At 39.4% G+C, this 27,679-nt stretch overlaps 1 protein-coding gene across 4 annotated transcripts in view; it reads left to right on the forward strand.

Moving 5' to 3' along the window:
• Window positions 1–27,679, forward strand: part of usp25 (ubiquitin specific peptidase 25) — a 224,423-nt gene that overhangs the window by 92,560 nt on the left and 104,184 nt on the right. For all 4 annotated transcript variants that reach the window (XM_059968975.1, XM_059968976.1, XM_059968977.1 and 1 more), the window contains 11 exons: window positions 749–886; window positions 2,446–2,522; window positions 5,370–5,443; window positions 6,606–6,763; window positions 8,081–8,208; window positions 10,637–10,732; window positions 13,006–13,170; window positions 13,820–14,022; window positions 15,103–15,173; window positions 17,120–17,348; window positions 18,059–18,259. In XM_059968975.1, coding sequence (XP_059824958.1) covers window positions 749–886; window positions 2,446–2,522; window positions 5,370–5,443; window positions 6,606–6,763; window positions 8,081–8,208; window positions 10,637–10,732; window positions 13,006–13,170; window positions 13,820–14,022; window positions 15,103–15,173; window positions 17,120–17,348; window positions 18,059–18,259 — 1,540 coding nt within the window. The remainder of the gene's footprint in view (window positions 1–748; window positions 887–2,445; window positions 2,523–5,369; window positions 5,444–6,605; window positions 6,764–8,080; window positions 8,209–10,636; window positions 10,733–13,005; window positions 13,171–13,819; window positions 14,023–15,102; window positions 15,174–17,119; window positions 17,349–18,058; window positions 18,260–27,679) is intronic.

The raw sequence follows: 27,679 nt of genomic DNA on the forward strand, positions 1-27,679 counted from the left end.
AGCTCTCTAATCTATCCTTCCAAAGCACCGCCATAAGATTTTCTCGGACAAGCAGTGCAACACCTCCTCCTCTGGCCCCTCCTACTCTATCACACCTGAAGCAACTAAATCCAGGAATATTTAGTTGCCAATCACACCCTTCCTGCAACCATGTTTCACTAATAGCTACAACATCATAATTCCAGGTATCAATCCACGCTTTAAGCTCATCCACCTTTCTTACAATGCTCCTAGCATTAAAATAGATACATTTCAGTTCAGTATTCATTTTCCACCACCGTCTGTCAGGAGTTTATATGTTCTCCCTATGACTGTGTGAGTTTCTTCCCATATTCCTAAAGACAAACAAGTTAGGGTTAGTGAGTTATGGGCATGCTGTATTGTGCCAGAAGCATCTCAGACTATGTTGGTTGTTGAAGTAAAATGATGCACTTCCCTGTGTATTTTGATGTACATGTAACAAATAAAGCTAGTCTCTAAAATTTATCTTTAAGCTGGCTTGTTTCAGTTAAAATCTGTACATGATTTAAAAATACCTCCTTACCAAAAACGTGCATAAAGTTCAAAGTACATTTTATTATCAGACTACATCTATGTCACTGTATACAATCCTGAGGTTCATTTTTGTGCAGACATACTTAGCATGAATCTTTGCAATTACTGTACGCAGTGCCCCTCCGTGCTTTACAGGTTACCTGATTCTGGCTGTATAACACAAATCTATTCATTTTATTTCTCCAATGTGCAGGAGCGTCGGAATCTACCATTTATGCGTGAATTAAGACAACTATTTGCACTAATGGTTAGCTCCAAGAGAAAGTATGTGGATCCTTCAAGAGCTGTGGAAATTCTGAAGGATACTTTCAAATCCAATGACTTGCAACAGGTGAGATTTGGGAGGTGGCTCATCAAGAATGTGCAGAATAACAATTTGTATACTATCTTTTGTTTAAAATGTCTCTCAAACCAGTGAAATGTGAATCCCTGTCCAAGCTTTATTTGGAAGGGAAAGAAAGATTTTTCAATGTTTTGGAAAAGAAATTATTTAATGCATCTGATCCCTGTCAACATTGGTTGGTAAGTTGATGGAGAAGATCCTGAGAGGCAGGATTTATGAACATTTGAAGAGGCATAATATGATTAGGAGTAGTCAACATGGCAGGTCGTGCCTTACGACAATAATCATTCACCAATCACACTATGGTAATGCAGATAATAGCCAATTGAATCTACACATTCTGCACATTAAAAGCCAATAATTGTTCAGAATTAGCAAAGTAAACTGTCCAGTAGTAAATGTTACCCTAGAATCCTTCATCTGCTTCCTTATCTTGCCTTGGTTTGTCAAATGGCTCTGGCCTCTTCCTCTGCAAAGGGAACCTATGGTCTCCAAAAACCTCACTTGCCTGGGCTGACTGCTGTAAGCTGTCCCTGCCTGGACATTATCATAGCATTGCCTTGTTAATGACTTTCACAGCTGTTAGCCTCTTTTTCCTTCTTGTGTAAAGCCCACTATAATATCCATTGGCAAATGTAAACAGATGCGTGACTGGAATTTAGATTGTTTAGTCTGTCACACGTTGATCTTGTAATTTCCTGCAGCCTTTTAGTCCTCTTGAAGTCCCTTCATTTCTAACCTTGTCTAACCTTTTAATTCCTCACCTTCCATCTGTGTGTCTCCTACTCTACCTGTAGCTCAGCACCTCTCCATCTTGTTCTCCTTCAGAATACTCCTTAAAGATTGTGTCTTTCATCAGACTTTCAGTAGTTGGTTCTAACTTCTGGGTTTATCAAATTATAGAACATAGAGCAGTAAAGGGCCTTCAGCCCATAACATTGTGCCAGTCGTTTAACCTACTCCAAAATCAACCTAACTCTTCTCTCCTACATAGCCCTCCATTTTTCTTTCATCCATGTGCTTATCTAAGAGTTTCTTACATTTAAGAGTTTCTTAAATGTCTCTAATGTATGTGCATTATATGTGTAATATAGCAGGCATGTATATATTCCACGCACTCACCTATCTCTGTGTAATAAAGTCTACCTCTACATCCCTCTGTATACTTTCCTTCACTCACCTTAAAATTATGCCCCTTCCTGTATTGGCCATTTCCACCTTGGAGAAAAAGTTAATGGCTGTCAGCTATATATATCAAGTCTCACACCTCTTTCAAACCACTTGTCATCTTCTTGATAATTGTTCCTATCTTGTGTGCTAGAATACCATATCTTGAACATGCATGTGGCTCTTTAATAAGTACTTATAGTCCTCTATACCTTCTATCCCACCTTTTTATTCTGTTGTCTTCCCCCTTCCTTTTCAGTCCTGAAGAATTGACTAGGCCTGAAACATCAACTGTTTATTCATTTCCATAACTAGTGCGTACCCTGCTGAGTTCATCCAGCATTTTGTGTGTGTTTAAAGTCCTCTCTCTTATTTTGTAGCAAGATGTGAGTGAGTTTACACACAAGCTTTTGGACTGGTTAGAAGATGCATTTCAGGTGAAGGCAGAAGAAGAGAGGTAAGCAGAGAGACATCTCAAGGTGAAATTGTCAATATACCCCTGTGAAGTTGGTCATTATCCACATGAACTGCTGTTCTGTAATTGTACTTACTCAATGCATTAACTACACTCCTACACTTTTCCCTCACTAGAGAATGTGAGCTGTCCCACCTGTAAATTCACTCCTCATTCCATATTCCTCTGTGTTGCTTGCAGTATATGGGTAGATTTAATTGTATGTGTGACAAATAAGCTTCTCTCTATTGCATAGTTTTTATAGAAGCAGGAAATACATTTCTGTAAACCTGCACATTGCTTCATAGAGTATTACTGCATCTCATTTTCTTCTGGGGATTTCAGAATCATCAGCATATGTTGTGCAATTAGTTAACTTTGCAGCAGTACAATGCAATACATGATAATAGAGAGGTAAAAAGCTGTGAATTACAGTAAGTATATTAAATAAGTAGTGCAGAAAATAAGAAATAAAAAGTAATGAAGTAGTGTTCACGAGTTCAATGTCCATTCAGAAACTGGAGGAGAAGACTCGGCAGACCTATTTTCATGGTGTATTGTGAACCCATCAATCTGAATCTCTGCATCAGGAAGGGATGGAGTTAACCAAGATTCCGTGAAACAAAAGACACAAGTAGTCCTAATGTCCCTCTAATAAATCACCCTAGCTCTGAGATCAGTTTTTCTACCAGAGACTGTACGTTTGCCAGCAAGGTGGTCGGTATTAGGAGTCGGAAGGCACATTTTCGTAAACAAACTTTTATCCCAGCTTTTATCTAAGATCCTCTCTTCTGCTGGCTTAAAGGGGAAACAGACCAATGACCAGAGGAATTTACTCCAGTTCCAATTTTAAGTGGCGATTGATTAATCGCATCAAAACGATGTTACTAACTGTACGCACCTTAGATGTAGATGTGTTTCTCAGCTGTAGCAGACTGAAACAGGAGAATTTGATGGTACCCATCAGCTATTCGCACAAGTTGCCTTTCGATAGAAGTTGAAGTATTACATTGCGCAGTTCAGAGCAAACACAACATCATGTACAACAGCAATACATTGCTGTCTAGGTGACAGGCTCTTAAGCTGAATGTGCACACAAAATTACACAGTGCCTTGATGGGTTGGGTAGGGTAAAGTTGAGGGTGTCAAATTTGAGGGTAAATATTTAAAAAATACTTGCAGCAACTTGTGCTCTGGAGCTTAAGCCCATAAAGTTTAATGGGTAGATTCGGGAATAACATTTGAAAGTTGCATTGTTATTTGAAAAGCAGTAGACTGAACAAGTCTGGAATGAGAGGAAGAGGATATTAAATGAGTAACTGTTATTGGGGCATGAGAACAAAGATAGCATGTGGTGCTATTAGAATCAGAATCAGGTTAAATATCACTGGCATATGCTGTGAAATTTGTTTTGTAGCTGCTGTACATTGCAATGCATAATAATAAAAACTATAAATTACATTAACAAATATAGTGAGGTAGCATTTGATAATATGTATTAGCAAATATTGAGGTAGTGTTCATGGGTCATTGCCCATTCCGTAATGGCCAAGGGGCTGAAGCAGTTCCTGAGATTTTGAGAGTGTGGCTCCAGGCTCCTGTACCTCCTTAATAGTAGCAATGAGAAGAGGACATGTCCTGGGTGATGAATGCCACCTTTTTGAGGCATTGCATTTTGAAGGTGTCCTCAATGCAGGGAAGCACATTCAGTACTGTGCAAAAATCCTAGGCATATATCTTTGGGCTCCTTATCTTAGAAAGGATATACTGACATTGGAGATGGTTCAGAGAAGATTCATGCGAGGCTGTATTCTCTGGAGTTCAGGAGAATGAGGGGGATCTCATAGAAGCATTCCGAATGTTAAAAGGCCTGAACAGATTAGATATGGCAAAGTTATTTCCCATGGTAGGGGAGTCTAGGGACAAGAGGGCATGAATTCAGGATTGAAGGACATCCATTTATAACAGAGGTGTGGAGAAATTACTTCAGTCAGAGGGTGGTAAATCTGTGGAATTTGTTGTCACGAGCGGCTGTGAAGGCCAAGTCTTTGGGTGTATTTAAGGCAGAGATAGATAGGTTCTTGATTAGCTGGGGCATCAGAGGGTATGGGGAGAAGACAGGGGAGTTGGGATGACTGGAAGAATTGGATCAGCCCATGATTGAATAGTGGAGCAGACTCGATGGGCCGAACCTTAAGGTCTTATATAGCTAGGGTGTCTAAGACTTGTGCACAGTACTATAGTAATTTTATCTATTGCATTGTACTGCTGCCACAAAATTCATGTCACTTGTGAGTGATGATAAACCTGATTCTGACCTGGGTCTCTATTGTGGACTGAGAGTGGGAAGGGGACAGGGAGAGGAGAATCACAGCTGGAAAAAGGGAGAGAAGCAGAAAACACCAGAGACATTCTGGAATGATTAATAAACCAATTGTTTGGAATCAAATGACCTTGCCTGGTTTCTCTGGGCTGGGTGTGTCTCCACCCACGCCATCTCTTCTCCAGCCCAGCACTCCTTCTCTGCCATCTGTGCCACACCCCTCCTCCGGTGCCTCACTCTTCTACTCCCATTTTTTGGTGCTTCCGCAAAATTTACAAATTTCCTCTCCGCTCCATGTTGACAAATACAGTACTGTGTAAAAGTCCTAGGTATGCTCTCTCTCTCTCTCTCTCTCTCTCTCTCTCTCTCTCTCTCTCTCTCTCTCTCTCTCTCTCTCTCTCTATACACACACACACACATATACATATATATATATACATACATACACATATACATATATATATAGTTCTTTTGTACAGAACTGTATAACATTGAAATGTGTTAATGAACTTTTGTTATTTTGCTAGAGATGGTGAAAAGCCAAAGAACCCAATGGTGGAACTCTTTTACGGGCGATTCCTGGCTGTTGGGATGCATGAAGGTAACATAGATCAAAGCTAGTGTTGTGAAGATGCTATTTAGTGATTTTAGTTTTAAATTGCAATTTTTTTCAAAGTGGTCAGAATTTGTTTGTAATCCTTTTTGTATAATTTTACCTATTTGCATTAATTGGTCAACAGTCCATATTATTTCATTAGAGGTCCATTCAATAGTGGGATTGAAGCTGTCCTTCCTTGAGCCTGGAGATATGTGCTTTCAGGCTGCTGAATGAAGGAAGAGGAAGAGAGTATGTCCAGAATAGGTGGGGTTTTCGATTGTGCTGGTTGCTTTATGGAGGCAGCAAGAAGTGTCAACATGGTCCATGGAGGTTGGCTGGTTTCTGTGATGAGCTATGACCACGACTCTGTGCGGTTTCTTGTGGTCTCAGGCAGAGCAGTTGCCATATGAAGCTGTGTTATATCCAGATAGGAAGCTTTCTATGTATGGTGCATCAATGAAAAGGGGACTTGCCACATTTCTTCAGTGTCCTGAGGAAGTAGATGTGCTGCTGAGCTTTCTGGACCATAGCTGATCTGTCGATAGGGTAGTCTATTGGTGATCGCTCCTAAAAATTTGAAGCACTCAACTCTCTTGAGTTCAGCACTGCTGATGTAAACAGAAGCATATGCATCACCGCCTTCCTGAATAGTGACCAACTCTTTTATTTTGCAGACATTGAGGGGCAGATTGGTATTGTGGCATCATGTCACCAGTCTCTCTGTTTTCCTCTTGTATTCTGACTATTGTTCTTGAAGATTGAGGTTGGAGGAGTTGGGCTAGCACAGTAGAGTAACAGTTAGTGTAACACTATTACAGTGCTAGCAACGTGGGTTCAATTCTCACCGCTGCCTGTAAAGAGTTTGTATGTTCTCCCCATGACTGCATGGGTTTCCTCCCACAGTCCAAAGAATTAGTAGGTTAATTGGTCACGTGTGTTTCCTCCAGGTGCTCCGGTTTCCTCCCACATTGCAAAGGCATACCTATTAGTCACATGGATGTAATTGGGCAGCTCGGGCTTGTTGGGCCAGAAAAGCCTCTTACTGAATAAAAATAGATAAATGTCAATGCCTAAGTACTGGGGAATGAAACAATAAATGAGCCTTTAGCCATTCTAAAACCGTGAACACCAGGTTAACTTGAATACACCTCAAACTTTGCAACAGGGAAGAAGTTTGAGAACTCTGAGATGTTTGGCCAGTACCCTCTGCAGGTGAATGGATTTAAAGATCTCCATGAATGTCTGGAGGCTGCGATGGTTGAAGGCGAGATCGAGTCAGTACAGGTGGAAAATTCTGTTACATCTGCGAAGTCTGGACAAGAGGTGAGTTGTTTCTGTAACTCGTGCCATGCTGAAGGTGAGGTCCCCACATATCGATGTGTTGAAGGGAGAGACAATTTCAAGGGTCTCTGTTTATTTTGCTCATCTTCCTCGCAGACCAGCTGTGAGCAGAAACCCAGAACAGATATTCTGGTGTAAATAGGCTTCCTTTCCTGCAGAATACTTTTCTATGCTATACTAATTTTGGGATATTCACAGATCAGAATTTGTCTTATTCAGTAAGTATAAATCTGAAAGTTTAGGAAACTATTTCCTCAAGCCAGAGACACAGGATCTTATGTGGTTTGGTATTCACGATAGAAGTGCAGATAGGGCGCCATGGTAACAGCGTTTAGTGCATTGTTATTACAACTTGAGACATTCCACAGCTTGGAGTTCAATTCTGGCGCCATTCTGTAAGGAGTGTCTGTGAAATGCATGGGTTTTGCCCAGGTGCTCTGGTTTCCACCCATAGTTCAAAGATTATACAGGGTAAGTTAATTGGTCATTGTCAATTGACCCATGATTAGGTTAGTGTTAAATTAGGATTATGGCATTGCTGCAGCCATTTGGCTCAAAAGGCTGTACCACTAATTAAAAATTTTAAAATATTATTTATTCAAAGGATGACTATCAACTTAATTCTCATAATTAAACCTGGATGGTGGGGGATCTTTGATGGATGTCTCAATAAAGGGTTTTGTCTTGAAATGTCAACTGTTTATTCCTTTCCATACATGCTGCTTCACCTGCTGAGTTCCTTCAGCAGTTTGAGTGTGCTACTAAGGGCTTCCAGCATCTGGAGAAACTCTTGTAGTTTTGATGGATTTTGCCTTCTTGGGGCAATTCCTCCTGTTGATACTACCATTGGTAGGGAGCAATTCTCTTCTCCAAAGAGCCTCATTTTTTTCTTAATCAGAATTAATGAAAATTTTAGAAACTTACAATAGTAATTTTTGGATAAGGGAACTGGGGGATTTTGGGAATTCCGAAGGAAAGTGGACACAATGTAGAGAAATCCCCATGACTGACAGAACATGGTTAAAGGACACAATTGTCCACTCTGAATTCTGGTAAAATTCATTACATGGCACATTTAACAAATAACTAACAATCCTCTGGGTTTGGTTATGTTATTCCATGTGAAATTCACAAACTGTCCCCAACAGCTGTAGTAACATACACAAAGTTCTGGAGGAATTACAGAAGGGTATAAAGAGTTGAGGTTTTAGGCCGATACCAGGCTTAACATTCATCTCAGAAATAAAAGTGATCAGGCTTCGATTTCTGTTAATGACATGGTTTTTTTTGTCTCCACAGCACTGGTTTACTGCACTCCCACCTGTACTAACTTTCGAACTTTCCAGATTTGAGTTTAATCAAGCTTTGGGAAGGCCTGAGAAGATTCATCATAAGCTGGAATTTCCACCAGTCTTATACATGGACAGGTATTGGGCTTAATTAGCATTATTTTGAGAAGACTAGAAGACAAAAGCAAGAATGTAATGTAGAGGTTTTATCAGGCTTTGGTCAGTCTGCTCTTGGAGTATTGTGAGCAGTTTTGGGCCCTTTCTGTAAGAAAGGATGTGCTGGCATTAGAGGGCATCTAGAGGAGGTTCACAAGAATGATCCTAGGAATGAAAGGATTAACGTATGAGGATCTTTTGATGTCTTTGTACTCAGTGCAGTTCAGAAGATTGAGTGGTGATCTCATTGAAACCTACCAAATATTGAAAGGCCTGCATGGAGAGGATGTTTTGTTGCCGTAGTGGGAGAGTTTAGGGCCAGAGGGCACAGCCTCAAGATGAAAATGTCACTTTAGGACAAAGATGAGGAGAGTAATTTCTTTAGCCAGAGGGTACTGAATCTGTAGAATCCATTGCCACAGGCGGCTGTAGAGGGCAAGTCTTTAGATATATTTAAAGCAGATATATTTTACTTGATTAGTAAAGGTGTCAGAAGTTACGAGGATGGCACCAGAATGTGTTGAGAGGGATAATAAAGCAGGAATGGTGGAGCAAACTTGATGGGCTGAATGGCCTAATTGTGCTCCTATGTCTTATTGTCATAAATGTTCATGTCCCTGCTTTGCTTCGTAACAGTACTAAAGAAGTAACGGATTTTTAAATGTCAGCTTTAACATGGTAAATCACACCAAGTTGTGTCATCAAGTAATAAAAAGCAGCAAGAAACACAGAATGGTGACCAAAATCTTGGTTGGCGAAGTGGGCTTTCAAGGGATGTCGGAAGAAGAAATCAGGCGTTTGGGGATGGATGGGAGAGAGAAATTGTTGGTGGAATAGTAATGCAGATTTTAAAATTCTTACTCTCTCCTGCTCTGTAAAATTCTCAGAGATATCATCGCCATCTTAATATAGTTGATTCTTGGTGAGTATTAGATCATAATACCATAAGATATAGGAGGAGAAGTAGGCCATTCAGCCCATCGATTCTGCTCCACCATTCAATCATGGGCTGATCCAATTCTTCCAGTCATCCCAACTCCCCTGCCTTCTCCCCATACTCTTTGATGCCCTGGCAAATCAAGAACCTATCTACCTCTGCCTTAAATTCACCCAATGACTTGTCCTCCACAGCTGCTCGTGACAACAAATTCCACAGATTTACCACCCTCTGACTAAAGGAATTTCTCCGCATCTCAGTTCTAAATGGACGCCCTTCAATCCTGGAGTTGTGCTCTCTTGTCCCTAGACTCTCCTACCGTGGGAAATAACTTTGCCATATCTAATCTGTTCAGGCCTTTTAACATTTGAAATGTTTCTATGAGATCCCCCCTCATTCTCCTGAACTCCAGGGAATATAGCCCAAGACCTGTCAGACGTTCCTCATGTAGTAACCCTTTCATTCCTGGAATCATTCTGGTGAATCTTCTCTGAACCCTCTCCAATGTCAGTATATCCTTTCTAAAATAAGGAGCCCAAAGCAGAATACAATGCTCCAAGTGTGGTCTCACAAGTGCCTTATAGAGCCTCAACATCACATCCCTACTCTTATATTCTATATCTCTAGAAATGAATGCCAACATTGCTTTGCCGCCTTCACCACCAACTCAACCTGCAGGTTAACCTTTAGGGTATCCTGCACAAGGTCTCCCAAGTCCCTTCACATCTCTACATTTTGAATTCTGTCCTGATTTAAATAATAGTCTGCCCGTTTATTTCTTCCACCAAAATGCATGACCATACACTTTACAACATTGTATTTCATTTACCACTTCTTTGCCCATTCCGCTAAACTGCTTTCTGTTTCCTCAACACTACCTGCTCCTTCACCTACCTTTGCATCATCAGCAAATATAGCCACAAATCCATTAATCCCATAGTCCAAATCATGGACAAACATATAAAGCAGCGGTTCCAACAGCGGAACTCCACAGGTAACTGGCAGCCAATAGGATCCCTTTATTCCCACTCTCTTTTTTCTGCCTATCAGCCAATGCTCCACCCATACTAATTACTGTAATTCTGTTGGGCTCTTATCTTGCTAAGCAGCCACATATGCGGCACTTTGTCAAAGATCTTCTGAAAATCCAAGTACACCACATCTACTGCAGCTCTTTTGTCTATCCTGCTTGTAATTTCCTCAGAAAATTGCAGTCAGTTAGTCAGGCAGGATTTTCCTTTCAGGAAACCATGCTGACTTTGGCCTATCTCGTTACGTGCCTCCAGGTACTCCGTAACTTCATACCTAACAATCGATTCCAACAACTTCCCAACTACTGATGTCAGGCTAACAGGTCTATGGTTTCCTTTCTGCTGCCTCCCACCGTTCTTAAATAGTGGAGTAACATTTGCAATTAATAAAACTTTAAGATTAATTGGTGATGCATTTTGTTTTTGAAAAAAAAATGCACAGGTACATGGATAAAAACCGGGAAATAACCAGGATCAAACGGGAAGAGATCCGACGTCTGAAGGAACATCTCACAGTACTGCAGCAGCGATTGGAAAGGTACGTGAACATCTGGAGTGTATGATTGGCCATTCGCAAACACAGTAGCATAACAGTTAGTTAGTATTATAACACCAGCGACCTTGGTTCAATCCCAGCGCCATCTGTAAGGAGTTTGTACATTCTCCCTGTGACTGCATGGGTTTCCTCTGGGTGCTCTGGTTTTCTCCCATATTCTAAAAATGTATGAATTGGTAGGTTAATTGGTCACATGGGTGGTGTAAGCTCCTTGGCCAGAAGGGCCTGTTACAGTGCTGTTTCTTTAAATAGGTATACATCAATAACACTAAAAAGGCAACAAAACAACCTGATACAGCCACTGTCAGGCGCCAATAGTTTAAAAGCTCAAACACCATCACCTCCAAGGCAATTAGTGTGGGCAGTAAATGCTCAGCTAGATAAGGACACCCATGTTGCAGGACTGAATTAAAAAAGCAATGCTGTAGATTTTTCCGGTCTGCTAATTGATAATTGGTTCAAAATTGTGTTCAATTCTCGTGGATGTGAAAACTTTAGAGACGGTGCAGAGAAGATTTACCAGGACTGGAGAGTATGTTTTATGAAGATAGGTTGAGCGAACCAGGATTTATTTTTTTTTACTTTGGAGTGAAGAAGGATGAGAGGCTAATATGCGGGGGCATAATTTTAAGGGGATTGTATAGGAATGATGTCAGAGATAGCAATAGTGTTAGGTGCGTGGAACGGGTAATGGTAGAAGCAGATACATTATTGCTTATGAGACTCTAAGGTACATGAATGATAGAAAAATGGAGGGCTACGTTGAAGGAAGGGGTTAGATTGATCTTAGACTAATATAAAGGATCAGCACAACATCATGGACTGAAGGGTTGCTTTGTACTGTTCTATGTTTTCAATAAGGTACAGTGAAAAGCTTTTGTTTGGCTGTCATCCAAACATTATTTAAGAATGTCAAGGTACATCAAGGAAAAAACATGCAGAATATTGTGCTACAGTTACAGAGAAAATGCAGGTAGGCAAATAGAGTGCAAGGCCATGACAAAGTAGATTGGGAGAACAGGAGGATAGTGTTTTACATAAACAGCAAAGAGCACTGAAATAATAAGGAAATGGGAACAGAAGAATATCGAAAGTCAAAGTTGAGTTTTTTGTCAAATGCACAACTACAGGTGCAATGAAAAGCATCATAACAACACAATCTTTCCAAGAACAAACACAATTTGAACAAAAGTGTCTATTTTAGTTTAAAGTGATCATAGTGTTGCTAAAATGTAGTGGTTTCAAAATGTAGTGGTTCAGATGTTTTTCTGTTTGGTTCAAGAGCTGAATGGTTGAAGGGAAGTAGTTGTTTTTGAACCAGGTGGTGTGGGGCTTCGAGCTTCTGTACCCCCTGCTCCATGGTAGTTGCATGAAGAAGTTATGGTGATAGGATTATGTGAAAAGTAGGAGGAACAAGGCTCATGCAATGCATGAACAGCAATGCAAAAGAGTTGGATTGAATGGCTGGTTCCCAGGAATTCAGATATCTAAGGTTTAAAAACTAATTAGGCACCTCAATGGCATAATCTTTGGGACTAAGTACAATTCTCTGTAAAGAGATTATAATAAGAGTGTTGGGAGTTTGCTGTGCCATTCCAGGGATATGGAGGAATTATTTACTTATGTTTCCTAATGTCATAGAGTCAGAACACTACAGCACAGAAACAGGCTCTTTGACCCGTCTAGTCTGTGCCGAGTCATTGTTTTGCCTAGCTGTATTGACCTGCACCCAGACCATAGCCCTCCCATCCATATGCCGATCTGAATTTCTCTTGGATGTTAAAATTGAACCTGCAACCACTACTTCAAGACTCTTACGGCCCTCTGAGTGAAGAAATTCCCAGTCATGTTCCCCTTTCACCCTTAACCAATGACCTCTAGATCTAGCCTCTACCACCCTCAATGGAAAAAGTCTCCTTGCAGTTGCCCAATATACCCCTCATAATTTTGTATATCTTTGTTTTACTGATTTATCTACTACTGATTTGTGTCTGGTGTCAGTTCCTGGAAAAGCATACTTAAAACCATAAGACATAAGTACAGAATTAAGCCATTCAGTCCATCGACTCTGCTCCACAGACTACAGTATGACCAGATCTTGTTACAATCCTAGAGCAAAGTTACAGATGCTGTAATATTGATCCTCTTCCCCTCCGCCCCCTCCCCACCGCTCTCTCTCGCTCCTCTCCCACCTTTATTTGCATTGACCATATCCTGCTGAACTGTTGCCACTGTGCTGTTTCCTCTCTTGCTAGGTATTTAAGCTATGGTTCTGGCCCCAAGCGCTTCCCACTGGCTGATGTCCTCCAGTATGCCTTAGAGTTTGCGTCCAGTAAGCCTGTGTGTACGTCACCAGTGGAAGATGTTGAAACAGCTCCCCCCAGCAGTACGACAGCGCCACAAACAACAAGACTGGAAAGGTTTGTATATGCAGCTTAAATTAAGATTTGCTCGTATTTTTCATATTTTTGTGCGGCCACATTTGTCAGTTATACCTTGTTAATACAAGTATCTATTCAGCCAATCATGTGACTGCTGCTCAGTACATAAAAACATGCAGGCATGGTCAAGAGGTTCAGCTGTTGTTCAGACCAAACATCAGAATGGGGAAGAAATGTGATCTAAGTGACATTGACTGTGGAATGATTGTTGGTCCCAGACAAGGTGGTTTGAGAATAACTGCTGATCTCCTGCGATTTTCACACACAACAGCCTAGAGTTGATGGAGAATGGTGCACAAAACAAAAACATTGAGTGAGCGGCAGTTCTGTGTGCTAAAACACCCTTTTAAGGTGGTTTGTTGAGATGTCAGAGGCAAATGACCAGACTAGTTCAAGCTGACAGGAAGACGACAGTAACTCAAATAACCACATGTTACAACAGTGTTGTGCAGAAGAGCCTCTCTGAACTCACAACACCAAACCTTGAAGTGGATGGGCTACAGCAGCAGAAAACCTCACCGGGTTCCAGTCCTGTACCTAATAAAGTGGCCACTGAAAGTAGAAGTCAGGCACTGTTGTTAATATGGTTAACTAACCAACTGTCTTTGTTGCTCCAAACTGCCAACAGCCCGACAGAACCAGTGGCACCTACAGACTCCCCTTGCACACCTCCTCTTCAGAGGCCAATTGTCCACAAGCCGTTCACGCAATCCAGGGTTCCACCGGAAATCCCAATGCACCCTGCACCACGGCACATCACTGAGGACGAGCTGAGGGTATTAGAAGGTTGTCTACATCGATGGAGAACGGAGGTGGAGAATGACACCAGAGGTATGAGCTTCTCTCTCTACCTTCCCTTACCCTTGCCCTGCCCCAGATCTGTAAACTAATTATTCTGATAATCCTCTGCTGGCCCATTGTTCATATGGTGGCCCAAGAGGATGAGGGCCATAGGTCACTATAAAACTGAAAAGTATTTGAGATTAGTGGTTGTGATTTGGTCACTTTAAAAGCACTTAGATCCTTGCTATCTATCTCTACAGCTTGGTCCAGGCCCTTCCAGCCCTTTCAGCTGTGCTGCCCCAGTAATCCCACCACCCTGATTTTGCGCTAGCCTAATCATAGGACAATCTACAGTGATCAATTAACTTACCTCATGCTTCTTTGGACTGTGGGAAGAAACCAGAGCACCCAGAGAAATCCCACACATTCCATGGATGTACAGATTCCTCACAGAACGGTGCTAGAATTGAACTCTGAACTCTGGAATACTTCAAGCTGTAATAGCATTGTGCTAACTGCTAAATTACTATGGCACCAGTTTAGAGATTTCCAGGTAGAGAGTTGTAAAAGCAACTTTTGCCACATTGACCTTCATAAAATTATTGACTGGGAAAGGTGGAACCCTAGGGAATGTTAAGGAACAGATTGCATGGTTTCCCAACTTGGGGTCCACGGATCCCTTGATTAATAGTAAGGGTCTGTGGCGTAAAAGAAGAGGGAACCCTGGAATAGAGGGACTTTGTTCTACAAGTTCATAGATTCTGAAAGGTAAGCATAAGAGATTCTACGGATCTGGAAATTCAGAGCAACACACACAAAATGCTGGAGAAACTCAGCATGTCAAGCAGCATCTGTGGAGAGCAATAAACAGTCAACTTTTCTGACTGAGACCCTTCATCAAGATTGGATAGGAAGAGGTTATTCAGAAATTTTATGGGGATGCTTTGGGGATTTTCTTAGGAGTTAGTAATTCAGCAAATAATTAAAAGTGGGAAGTCTGAAATTTCAGTTGCAAATCTGAAATCAGAATTGCAGGTGTTGTTTAGATTTCAGTCACTGACCCCACGGGGGGTGTTAGCTGTCTTTGTCATTCAAACTGCCAACAGGAATTTTCTGGTGTCTTTTCAGATCTGCAGGAGAGTATTGCTCGGCTTCACCGTACCATTGATCTGATGTACGCTGACAAGACCATGATGCAAGTGAGTGCATTGCCTGCGTGATTTCTTCCTGTGTTGTAGGTGGACTGCTGCAAATGTAAACAGGTTGAGTGAAGGGCAGAGTCCACTGTGCAGACATCCATTGGTCCGGGTGAGAATAGCAGGGAAACAGCAAGTACATGATTACAGAGTCAAGCAACAACCCGCATTCCAAAGGGGGAAAAAACAGGAAACTCTAGCTGGCGTAGGGGTTAGCATGACACATTACAGGTGGTGTAGCGTTAGCGTAACACTTTACAGCACCAGTGATTGCATTCAGGTATCATTTTCCATCGTTGTCTGTAAGGAATTTGAATGTTCTCCCTGTGACCAAGTGGATTTCCTTCAGGTGCTCCACAGCCCAAAGACATACAGTGAGGTTAGTGAGTTGTGGGCATGTTACATTGGCACTGGAAACAAGGCAACACTTGCAGGCTGCCTCCAATACAGTGATTAGATTGTGTTGATCATTCACACCAACAACATGATTTACTGTATGTTACAATATACATATGACAAAACTAATCTCTTTTATCACGTACAACAAATAATCAAAGGGAGTGATGGACATGGGTTCAGTTGCTTAAGAGAAGAGAAGTTTGGGTAAGTACTACTAGAGTAGGCTACATGGTCAGCACAACCTTGTGGGCCAAAGGGCTTGTAATGTGCTGTAGATGTATATGTGGATGGGAGGGATATGGAAGGCTGTGGTTCTAGCGGAAGACAATCACCATCTCTGGCAGTGCGTTCCACTATCTATGCAAAAAAAAAACATCACTAATCTGAGTGATGTGTTACACGGTCTCAGCAGGCAAGTAATCACATTGGGGTGCCGTGGTAGCGTAGCAGTCGGTGTGACGCTATTATAGCTCCGGGCATCAGAGTTCGGAGTTCATTGTGTACTGGAGTTTATACGTCCTTTCCTGTGAACAGCATGGGTTTCCTCCCAGTGCTCCAGTTTATTCCATCATTTCCAAAGATGTACTGGTTAGTATGTTAATTGGTCATTGTAAATTAGGCAAGAGTTAAATCTGTTGCTGTTTGGGGTTATAAATAGGTCTGGGATTATATAAATATCTTACTATAAACTGTTAAGTGGTAGTTGCAGGTTTTACTTCAACATTTAAGAGAAGTTTGGATAGGTATGTGGTTGTGACAGGTACGGAGGGCTTCTGGTTCAGGTCCAGGTCGATGGGATTAGGTAGAAAAACAGGCCCTCCAGTCCATGCCAAACTGTTACTGTTGTGCTCTATGCTCTAGTTGACTATGTGGTTGACTGTGAGGAGGATAGCTTCAGACTACAGGATAATACTGCAAAGTTCAAATTAAATTTATTATCAAATTATGTTACCATATATTACTCTGGGATTAATTTTCTTGCAGGCATTCATAATAGATAAAAAGAAATTAAGGTGTGGCTGTGCAGCTTACAGGGAGCATGGTGTGGAGGAACGAAGAACACCATTTATTAATTTAAAGATACAGCATGGAATAGGCCCTTCGGAGCTGAAGCCACACCACCTTGCTACCCACTTATTTAACCCTAGTCTATGATCAATTAACCTACTACCCAAGATGTCTTTGGGATTCCTCAAGGTGCTTCGGTTTCCTCCCACAGTCCAAAGACATGTGGGTTAGTGGGCCAGTTGGTCATTGTAAATTGTTCTGCATTTAGGCTACAGTTAAACTGACGGCTTGCTGTGCAGCATGGTTCATTGGGCTATTCTGCACTGTATCTCTAAATAAATAACTAGATTTTAAAAATGGGACTAGGCAGGATGACAGTTCAGTATGGATGAGATGGGTGGAAGGGCCTGCGTCTGTGCTATAGTGCTCTATGACTATTATAATGCATACCAGAATCTGCTCTAACAGCTGATGCATTTATTTACATATATCTGTATCTTTAATGTACCGAGTGCTTGTCATAACTTCCCTTTGCACTCTAGGTTCCTTACCGATTGCATGCTGTCTTGGTGCACGAGGGTCAGGCGAATGCTGGACACTACTGGGCCTATATCCATGATCACCACCACGAGAAATGGATGAAATATAACGACATCGCTGTTACCAAATCCTCCTGGGAGGAGCTTGAACGAGACTCCTTTGGTGGCTACCGGAATGCTAGTGCCTACTGCTTAATGTACATCAATGACACAGATCGATACTTGATAGAAGGTAATTGTAGTAGGGGGCATGCTCATATTCTCCAGTTCTGATGAAGGGTTTTGGACCAAAATATTAACTCTATTGCTCTCCATAAATGCTACCTGACCTTCTGAGTTCCTTCAGCATTTTGTGTGTGTACCTCAAGATTCCTAGTATTTACAAAATCTCGTGTTTACCTTTAAGAATCTATGGATTTGTAGACCAAAGTCCCTGTGATCCTTAATATTCACTAGGGTCATTTCCTGGTGAACGATAACTGTATATGGGACAGTATTTACTACAATCAGTGTTCCTGCCTGGACCATCCCAGCTTCCTGTTTGGTTGAATCCCCTGACATATATTGCTTTTGAAAGGTCACGTGGCTGTTAGCAGAGTTGGCTAATGAACCAAGTTTGTATAACAGTCCCAGTGCAAAGGTTGCATGTGTAAAGAAACTACCTCTAACATCTTCACTATACTTTCCTCCAATCACCTTAAAATTATGCTACCTTATATGGCATGGACTTGAAACATTGACTGTTTCCCTCCACAAATGCTGCCTGACGGGCCAGGTTCCTCAGCATTTCTGTGTGTAGGTGAAGAATCCAGTTACTTTTCTGACCGTATTCTCAACTTGTTTCTCCACCTTCAAGGTGTGTGAGGACCTCTGTATTTACCCAAATCATGCATATTGTGAGACCAGTAGAATGTTGAAGTGCTCTTCTTTTGCTCTCTGCAGAGGAGTTTGATAAGGAAACCGGTCAGGCACTGACAGGAATGAACACCCTGCCCTCAGATTTGAAAGAATATGTCCGAGAGGACAATCGGAAGTTTGAGAAGGAGTTGCAAGAATGGGATGCACAGCAGGAGAAAAAAGCCCAGTTGGAGAAGCTGGAAATAGAGACCACTCCAAGAGAATCCACTGCAGCACCTACCTCAGGTAAGGGGTTATGTTTACTTGGTAAATATTGTCACATGTATTGAGGTACAGGGAAAGGCTTTGTTTTTCCTGCCATCCATACAGATTACTTCCCTGGATGCTGCTTGGATTAGACAGCATGTCTTATGAGAATAGATTGAGTGAGTTAGGATTTTTCTGTTTGGAGCAAAGGAGGATTAAAGATGACTTGACAGAAGTGATAAGAGGCATAGATTGACTGAATAGGCAGAGACTTTTTTCTTGTGCAGAAATGGCTAATACTACAGGGCATAATTTTAAAGTGTTTGGAAGTATAACAGGGATGTCAGAGGTCAGTTTTTATTTCAAGAGAGTGGTTGGTGCATAGAATTTGTGAGGGGTTAGAGGTAGATACATCAAGGACAATAAGAAACTGTTCGAAAGTCTCAGCTCAGCAATCAACACAATCATACCCTCAGTTCTAATAATAAACTCCAAAACCTGGGCTGCCTCTGCAAGTGGATCCTAGACTCTCTCATCAGGAGACCACAATCAGTGCGAATGCTGGACACTACTAGGCCTATATCCACGACCACCACCACAAGAAATAGATGAAGTACAGTGACATCGCTGTTACCAAATCCTCCTGGGAGGAGCTTGAATGAGACTTCTTTGGCGACTACCGGACTGCTAGTGCCTACTGCTTAATGTACATCAATGACACAGATCATACACCAGCATAAAATTATAAGGAAAGTAGTGTTCATGGGTTCAATGTCCATTTAGGAATTGGATGGCAGAGGGGAAGAATCTCTCAGTGTGTGCCTTCAGACTTCTGAACCTCCTTCCGGATGGTAACAGTGTAGAGAGGGCATGTCACAGATGGTGGGGATCCTTAATGATGGATGCTGCATTTGTAAGGCATAAAGATTTCTTGGACACTACAAAGGCTAGTATCCATGATGGAGATGACTAATTTTAAAAATTTCTGCAAGTTACTTCAATCTTGTTCAGTAGACTGCCATACCAGATGGTGATGCAGCTAGTCAGAATGCTGTCCATGGTACACTTGTAGAAGTTTTCAAGTGTTCTCGTGGACAAACCAAATCCTCAAACTCCTAATGAAATATAGCCGCTGTCTTGCCCTCTTTATAGCTGTATCAATCTCGCATCTAGGTTAGATCCTCAGAGATATTCACACCCAGGAGCTTGAAATTGTTCACTGTCTCTACTTCTGATCCCTCCATGAGAATTGGTTTGTGTTTCCTCGTCTTACCCTTACAGAAGTCCACAATCAGCTCTTTGGTCTTGTTGACACCACTCAACTAATTGGTATATCTCACTCCAGTTAGCCTTTTCGTCATCATCTGAAATTCTGCCAACAATGGCTGTATCATCAGCAAATTTATAGATGGCATTTGAGCTATGCCAACCACACAGTCATGGGTGTAGAGAGAGTAGAGCAGAGGGCCAAGCACACTTTCCTTGGGTGCACCTTTTCAGCAAGGTGGAGATATTATTTCCAATCCGCACAGATTGTGGTCTTCCAGTTAGGAAGGGTCGAGTTGCAAAGGGATGTAGTAGGCCTAGGTTCTGTAGCTTTCCAATCAGGAATGATAGTGTTAAATATTGAGCTATAGTCAATAAACAGCATCCTGATTTCAGTATTTGTATAAACTCCTCACAGAGATTGGTGGGAATTGAACCCAGGCCATTTGTACCCATTTAGTTGTATTTAGCTGAAGCTTGCAACAGGAGCTGCAGACACCATGGGCAAAGTAGGAGAACAATTCACCAGTGCACCAATGTGTTGAGATTAATGTAAGAACAAGACGAGGTTTGGCTCTTCTGTCAACATTCTGGCTAGCACTGAAGTAGTTGAAACAAATTGTATGTTGTGTTCAAGGGGGCCCAGATAAAGAGAAAGGCAAAGAAAGATGTGTTTAGTAGAGTGACAGGATGGGACTCAAATGACATATGAATAACATGGAAAAGTTCAGCAGTTAGTCTGACAAAAGAAACAAATCTATTTTTAAACAGTTTTATTTTGTAAATACTCTCACTGGCCACTTTATTAGATACAACTGTACCCTGCTCGTTAATGCAAATATATAATCAGACAATAATGTGGCAGGAACTCAGTGCATAAAAGCATGTAGACATGTTGATTTGTTATTCAGAATCAGAATCAGACTTTAATCGCCAAGTACCTGTGCACATACAAGGAATTTACTTCTGGCAGATGTTGTCTCTCTGCTCATAACAATAATGATAAATATAAATGAAAATATAGATTATACATACAGGTAGTGCAATCCAAGTAATAGTTAGCCGACAGTTAACCGGCAGTTAACTGTTCAGCAAAGTGACCGCAGTAGGGAAAAAACTTCTCCAGTGCCTATTAGTCTTAGTCTGGGGGGATCTGAAGCACCTACCAGACAGAAGCAGTTCAAACAGTCCGTGTGCAGGATGGAAAGAGTCCTTTATGATGTTCCCCGCCCTCTTCTTCAACCTGGAAGAGTACAGGTCCACAATAGAGGGCAGGGAGACTCCAATGATGCGCTCAGCAGTCCTCACTGTGCGCTGTAGTCTGGTTCTATTCAGACCGAACATCAGAATGGGGAAGAAATCTGATACAAGTGACTGACCATGGAATGATTGGTGCCAGACGGGTGGTGTGAGTATTGCGGAAACTGCTGATCTCCTGGGACCTTTACTTACAGAACGGTGCAAAAAAAATTCCAATGGGTGACAGTTCTGTGGGTGAAAACACCTTTTTTAATGTGAGAGGTCAAAGGAGAATGGCCAGACTGGTTCAAGTTGACAGGAAGTCAAGTCACCTTTTATTGTCATTTCAACCATAACTGCTGGTAGGTGTTGTGATGGAAAATAACTGGTTCTTTGAGTCTCAACAGTAGAGGCCTGGACACACACAGTTTTAATAATAAGGGGGGGCGTCACTTGATGACGTAGGGTCGAGACGTTGGGAATCCAGCTCCCTCGTAAAAAGTAATGAAATAGGGTTTAAATGAAGAGTTAACAAATATCTACTAGAAACTATTTATAAGTAACTCAGGATTATCTTTTGATATGGCTCCTAAACTGAAACAGAAGAAAGCTACTACTTCGAAGACTGCGCAAATCGGCGAAGCCTCGGACTCAAGTTGGATCTCCTCCCAGCGAAGTGCATGACACTTCTGATGATGCGGGACCGGAAGTTGCAGCAATGTCGGCAGTCTCCAAGAAGAAACGGCAAGAACAACGCATGCGTGAAAGTATGCATGAACAGATATTAACAAAACTACAAATCCACGCTACAGTTGGAAGTGAATCGGAAGTGGAATCAGACTCTGGGAAATTCAGAGGAAGAGGAGGAAAAGAAGGGAGAGATTAAAGGAGACATAAAAGATATCCTGATATATATTATGAATGAATTAAAAGCTGTAAGAAGGATGCAGAATAAACTCGATAATGTAGTGGAAAAACAAAAGATGATGGATAATAAAGTTAAAGAGATGGAAGTAAAGTGGAAGAAAACACTGAAAGAGTAGATAAGATAGAAGGCAATAATCTTGCCTGGACAATAGAAAGAAAACGGATGTTGGAAAAAATAGATGCGCTTGAAAACTCTAGTAGACGAAATAATATCAAAATTGTTGGTCTTATGGAAGGTACAGAGGGAGAAAATCCAATAAAATTCTTTCAAGAATGGATTCCGAAAATGTTAGAACTGAAAGAAGGAAGCCAAGTAATTGAAATTGAAAGAGCACACAGAGCTTTAAGACAAAGACCTCAACAAGATCAAAATCCAAGATCAATTTTGATAATATGCTTAAGGTACCAAGATAAAGAAACGATCTTGAAGGCAGCTATTCAAGGTGCTAAAAAGAGAAATGGGCCATTGATAATAGGAGGGAAAAGAGTTTTTTTTTATCCAGACATAGGTTACGATCTTCTGAAGAGGCGGAAGGAATTAAATCCAGTGAAAAAATCTTTATGGGAAAAGGGCTATAAATTTTTATTGAGCTATCCAGCAAAATTGATCATTTTCCTGGATAATGAAGAAAGAAGATTTTTTGTTGACTACTGGAAAGCGGAGGAATTTGTACAAGAATTACCTAATGTCCACGAAGAAATAAAGAATTATAGAAATGAAATGGACTAATGATGAAGACTGAAACAAGGTTGGACTTGATGGACATTTATATATAAAAAAGTTGAGGGGTATTGGGAGTAGAGACATCAATTATTTTTTTTCTTCACTAATATTTTTTTTTGCGGGGAAGCTGGAAGAGCTCCTGATTGATGGCTGCAAGTTTCACATGTACAATCATGGCGATTGCCATGACCCGTAAAATGGGGGGGGGGGGGTAATGTTGTGTTCTTTTTATTCGCAACATTAGTTGGGGGGTACTTTGTTTTTTTTCTTATATATTAGTTATCTTTCTTCTATTTTTCTTCTTTTTTGCCTGGATGGTTGGGGAGAAACTCATAGCAACATAGAGAATTTTAAAGAGTTCTCAAGGTATTATGAATGATTAATTTACTTAATTTTTTAAGTTTTAATGTTAATGGAATTAATGGACCTGTGAAAAGAAAGAGTTTTAACATATTAAGAAAACAAAAAGAGATATAGCATTTTTTACAAGAAACACATTTAACAGAAACAGAACATAAGAAATTAAAGAGAGATTGGGTTGGAAATGTCATTGCAGCTTCATTTAATTCAAAATCGAGAGGAGTTCCAATTTTGGTTAATAAATCTTTACTAATTAAAATACAAAATGTAATAATTGATTCTGGGGGAGTTATGTGATTATACATTGTCAAATTTTTTCAGAATTATGGACTTTTATGAACATTTATGCACCAAATGAAAATTATGCAAAATTCATACAAGAAGTTTTTTTGAACTTGGCTGATGCCCATGATAAAATATTAATAGGTGGAGATTTTAATTTTTGTTTAGATCCAGTTTTGGATAGGTCAACTAAAATTGCTACAAAATCAAAAGTAATAATACTAACTTTATTATTCATTAAAGATTTAAACCTGATTGATATATGGAGGAAAATTAATCCAAGAGAAAGAGATTATTCATTTTATTCAAATAGACATAAAACTTACTCAAGGATTGATTTTTTTATTATCAAAAAATATTCAAGATAGAGTGAAAAGTGTGGAATATAAAGCAAGAATACTGTCAGATCATTCCCCCTTGATTATGACAATGATAATGATGGATAAGGAGGAATCGATTTATAGATGGAGATTTAATTCAATTTTATTAAAACGTCAAGATTTTTGTGATTTTATGAAAAAAACATTCAGTTTTTTTTTGGATACAAATTTACATTCAGTTGAGGATAAAATTGTATTATGGGAAGCGATGAAAGCATATTTAAGGGGTCAGATTATAAGTTATACATTTTAAATTAAGAAGGAATACATGGCAGAAATAGATCAATTGGAAAAAGATCACAAAGTTAGAAAAAGAATCTCAAAGATATATGACAGAAGAAAAACGAAGACAACTTGTTAATAAAAAACTACAATATAATACACCCCAGACATATCGTACAGAAAAAGTAATTATGAGAACTAAACAGAAATATTATGAATTAGGAGAAAGATCACATAAAATTCTTGCTTGGCAGTTGAAAACAGAACAGGCTTCTAAAACAATAAATGCAATTAGAACAAGTGTAAATAAGGTTACTTATAAACCTTTAGAAATTAATGAAACTTTTAAAAATTTTTATACTGAACTATATCAATCAGAATCACAAAATAAGATTACTGAGATAGATAAATTTTTATCACAAATAACCCTTCCAAAATTAAATTTGGAAGAACAGAAAGGATTAGATATGCCCTTTACATTAAAAGAGGTTGAAGAAGCTTTAGGATCACTTCAGAGTAATAAATCCCCAGGAGAAGATGGTTTTCCTCCTGAATTTTATGAAGAATTTAAAGATTTATTAATTCCTCCTTTTATGGAATTAATATACCAAGTGGAAAAAATGCATAAACTCCCACAATTTTTTTAACAGTGATCATAACTATATTGCCAAAAAAAGATAGAGATCCTTTAAAACCAACATCATATAGGCCTATTTCTTTGTTGAATACAGATTATAAAATAATAGCAAAAATTTTATCTAATAAAATATCTAAATATTTACCAAAATTAATACATATGGATCAAACAGGTTTTATTAAAAACAGACAATCAATGGATAATATAACCCGGTTACTTAGTATAATTCATTTGGCAGAAAAAAGAGGAAATGAGTGTGGCAGTTGCTTTGGATACAGAAAAAGCATTTGATAGATTGGAATGGGATTTTTTATTTAAGGTATTGGAAAAATACGAGTTAGGAAAATCTTTTATACAATGGATTAAAACCTTAAATACTAATCCTCAAGCTAAAGTAGTTACAAATGGTCAGATTTCAACACCATTTTGCTTAACGAGGTCAACTAGACAAGGCTGCCCATTATCACCTGCTTTATTTGTATTGGCAATAGAACCTTTAGCTGAATTAATTAGAACAGATTCAGACATTAGGGGCTTTAGAGTTAATCAAGAAGAATATAAGATTAATTTATTTGCTGATGATGTTTTGATTTATTTAACAAACCCATTGCAATCTTTGCAAAGATTATCTTTTAGATTGGAAGAATGTGGGAAAGTATCAGGGTATAAAGTAAGTTGGGATAAAAGTGAAATTTTACCCCTTACCAAAGGAAATTATAATCAATGTCGATTAGTAACTCAATTTCGATGGTCAATAAACGGGATAAAATATTTAGGTATTAGAGTTGATAATGATGTAAAAAATTTATATAAACAAAATTATTTGCCATTATTAAAAAAATAAAAGAGGATCTTGATAAATGGATGATGTTACCAACAACATTAATAGGTAGAGTTAATGCTGTAAAAATGAATATATTTCCTAGATTGCAATATTTATTTCAAACTTTATCAATACAATTACCTCAGAAGTTTTTTCAAGAACTGAATAAATATGTAAGGAAATTTCTTTGGAAAGGAAAGATGTCAAGAATATCATTGGAAAATTTGACATGCAAATTTGATTTAGGAGGGTTACAACTTCCAAATTTTAAGAATTATTATAAAGTCAATCAACTTAGATTTATTGCGTCCTTTTTTGATGGAAGAAAAACCGGCATGGATTAGTATAGAATTAGATAAGATAGGAGAAAATATACCAGAAGATTTTATATATAAATGGGAATCCAAATTGATACGGGAAAAAAAGAATCTCCTATATTAAGACACTTGATTGATTTATGGAATAAGGTAAATATGGACGATGAGATAAAGAAATCTTTATTAGCAAAAAGAACTTTAATTCAAAATAGGCTTATTCCTTTTACAATGGATAATAAACTTTTACATAATTGGTTCCAAAAGGGGATTAAATATATAGGTGATTGTTTTGAAGGAGGTATATTGATGTCATTTGATCAATTAAAAAATAAATATAAAATATCAAATAACACTCTTTTCTGTTATTTTCAATCAAAGGCTTATTTACGAGAAAAGCTGGGTCAAACAATGTTGTTGCCAAAATCTAGTGAAATAGAAATATTAATTCGAAAAGGAAAAATTAAAAAATTTACATCTTGTATGTATAATTTGATTCAAAAACAGACAATTAAATCAGGAATTCATAAATCAAGACAAAAATGGGAATTTGATTTGAATGTTAAAATTGATGGAAAAAACTGGTCAAGATTATGTTCTGATAGTTTGAGAAATACAATAAATGTTTGACTTAGATTAATACAATATAATTTTTTACATCAATTATATATAACACCACAGAAAATAAATAGATTAAATTCAAATATATCTGACCAATGTTTTCGATGTAATTAAGAAATTGGTACTTTTTTACATTCTTCTTGGTCTTGTTTTAAAATTCAACCATTTTGGATAAATCTAAGACTTTTATTGGAACAAATTACTGGAGTACAACTCCCACATAGTCCAGTATTATTTTTATTAGGAGACATTGAAGGGACAATACCAAAACTTAAATTGAATAAGTATCAGAAAAAAATTATAAAAATTGCATTGGCAGTAGCCAAAAAAGTTATTGCAGTTACTTGGAAATTTTATTTATATTTAACTATGGATCATTGGAATAATGAAATACATAGTTGTATTCCACTTGAAAAAATTACATACAGTCTAAGAAATGAATATGATATATTTTTGAAAATTTGGCTCCCATACCTACAAAAGATAGGATTAAATACATAGGTCCTTTGAAGATAAAATTATAAAGTAATTGGGGAAAGTAAAAATAAATATTAAAATTATTTTGAACTCCATGGAGCATGTGGGGATCCTCCGATATCCAGGCAATCTTTCTCTTTTTTTTCTTTCTTTAGATAAGGGTTAAGGGGGGGAGGGTTAATATTATTTTTCACACTATTTATCATCACATTTATTCTTTGTAATTTCCTAAAATTTAATAAATAAATAAATATTTAGAAAATAATAAGGAATTTATTTACAAGGGGAAGTTGGGTCAACACAAGCAACTATAATACACAGGAAGTGGTGTGGGGGCAGGGTACAGTTACACAAACAAAGAACAAGGGAAAAGCACTACAACAGCTATCCCCCTTGACCTTGGATAGCTGCGGCTCCCTTACCAGGACAAACGATAGACCTTCCCAAACATAAATCAATGCACTTACCTTCAATGAGGTGATCTGTAAGAGAGGGCTAGCCAAGAGCAAGTTTCACCTTTTAAAGCATGGGGCTGGGTGCGATAATCCAATTAAGGTGACCAATAATTTAGGTGTGCATTGATTAGTTGGGAGGGACCAAATGTTGATTGGCATGTGGTGTGTCCTCTGATCAGCCAGGTGGCAGTGCATCTGTCACGTGGCCGGTATCTCTGGATACACTCCATCCCTCGGAAGACGCACCACATAGCCAACACACATAAGAGGGTGGAACAAAATTGCACATGACAGAAATAACCAATTTTGAGCAGCTAAGTAAATGCAGAGACACTCTTAATCATCTGGCATGCGCAACATAGTATAGAAATGGCTATGATTACAAGAATGAGTGTGATGGACCAGTGAATGACAGTTGTCCACCAACCCTCTAGGGACCCAAATGGCCACCAATTGCCCCATGAGGTGTTGTGTCGGAGGAGCTGGTCACTTGATTTTTGAGTTTTAGCCACCGAGTCCCGAATGTGAGCAGCCAAGTGAGTGATGTTGCTGGACTCATCAGGGATAAAGGTACAGCATTCCTCACCAACCACTGCACACGTTCCTCCATCAGCAGCGAGTAGGTAGTCCAGTCCACTCGGTTCTGCAGGGCGACCACCCTGACAGCTGTCAGTTCTGCCACCGTTCGGGTGAGGGCATCCTCCGTGTGTTGCAGTGCCACTGTCCTCTCGT

Source organism: Hypanus sabinus, chromosome 4 (genome assembly GCF_030144855.1).
Source record: "Hypanus sabinus isolate sHypSab1 chromosome 4, sHypSab1.hap1, whole genome shotgun sequence".
Lineage (NCBI taxonomy): Eukaryota > Metazoa > Chordata > Chondrichthyes > Myliobatiformes > Dasyatidae > Hypanus > Hypanus sabinus.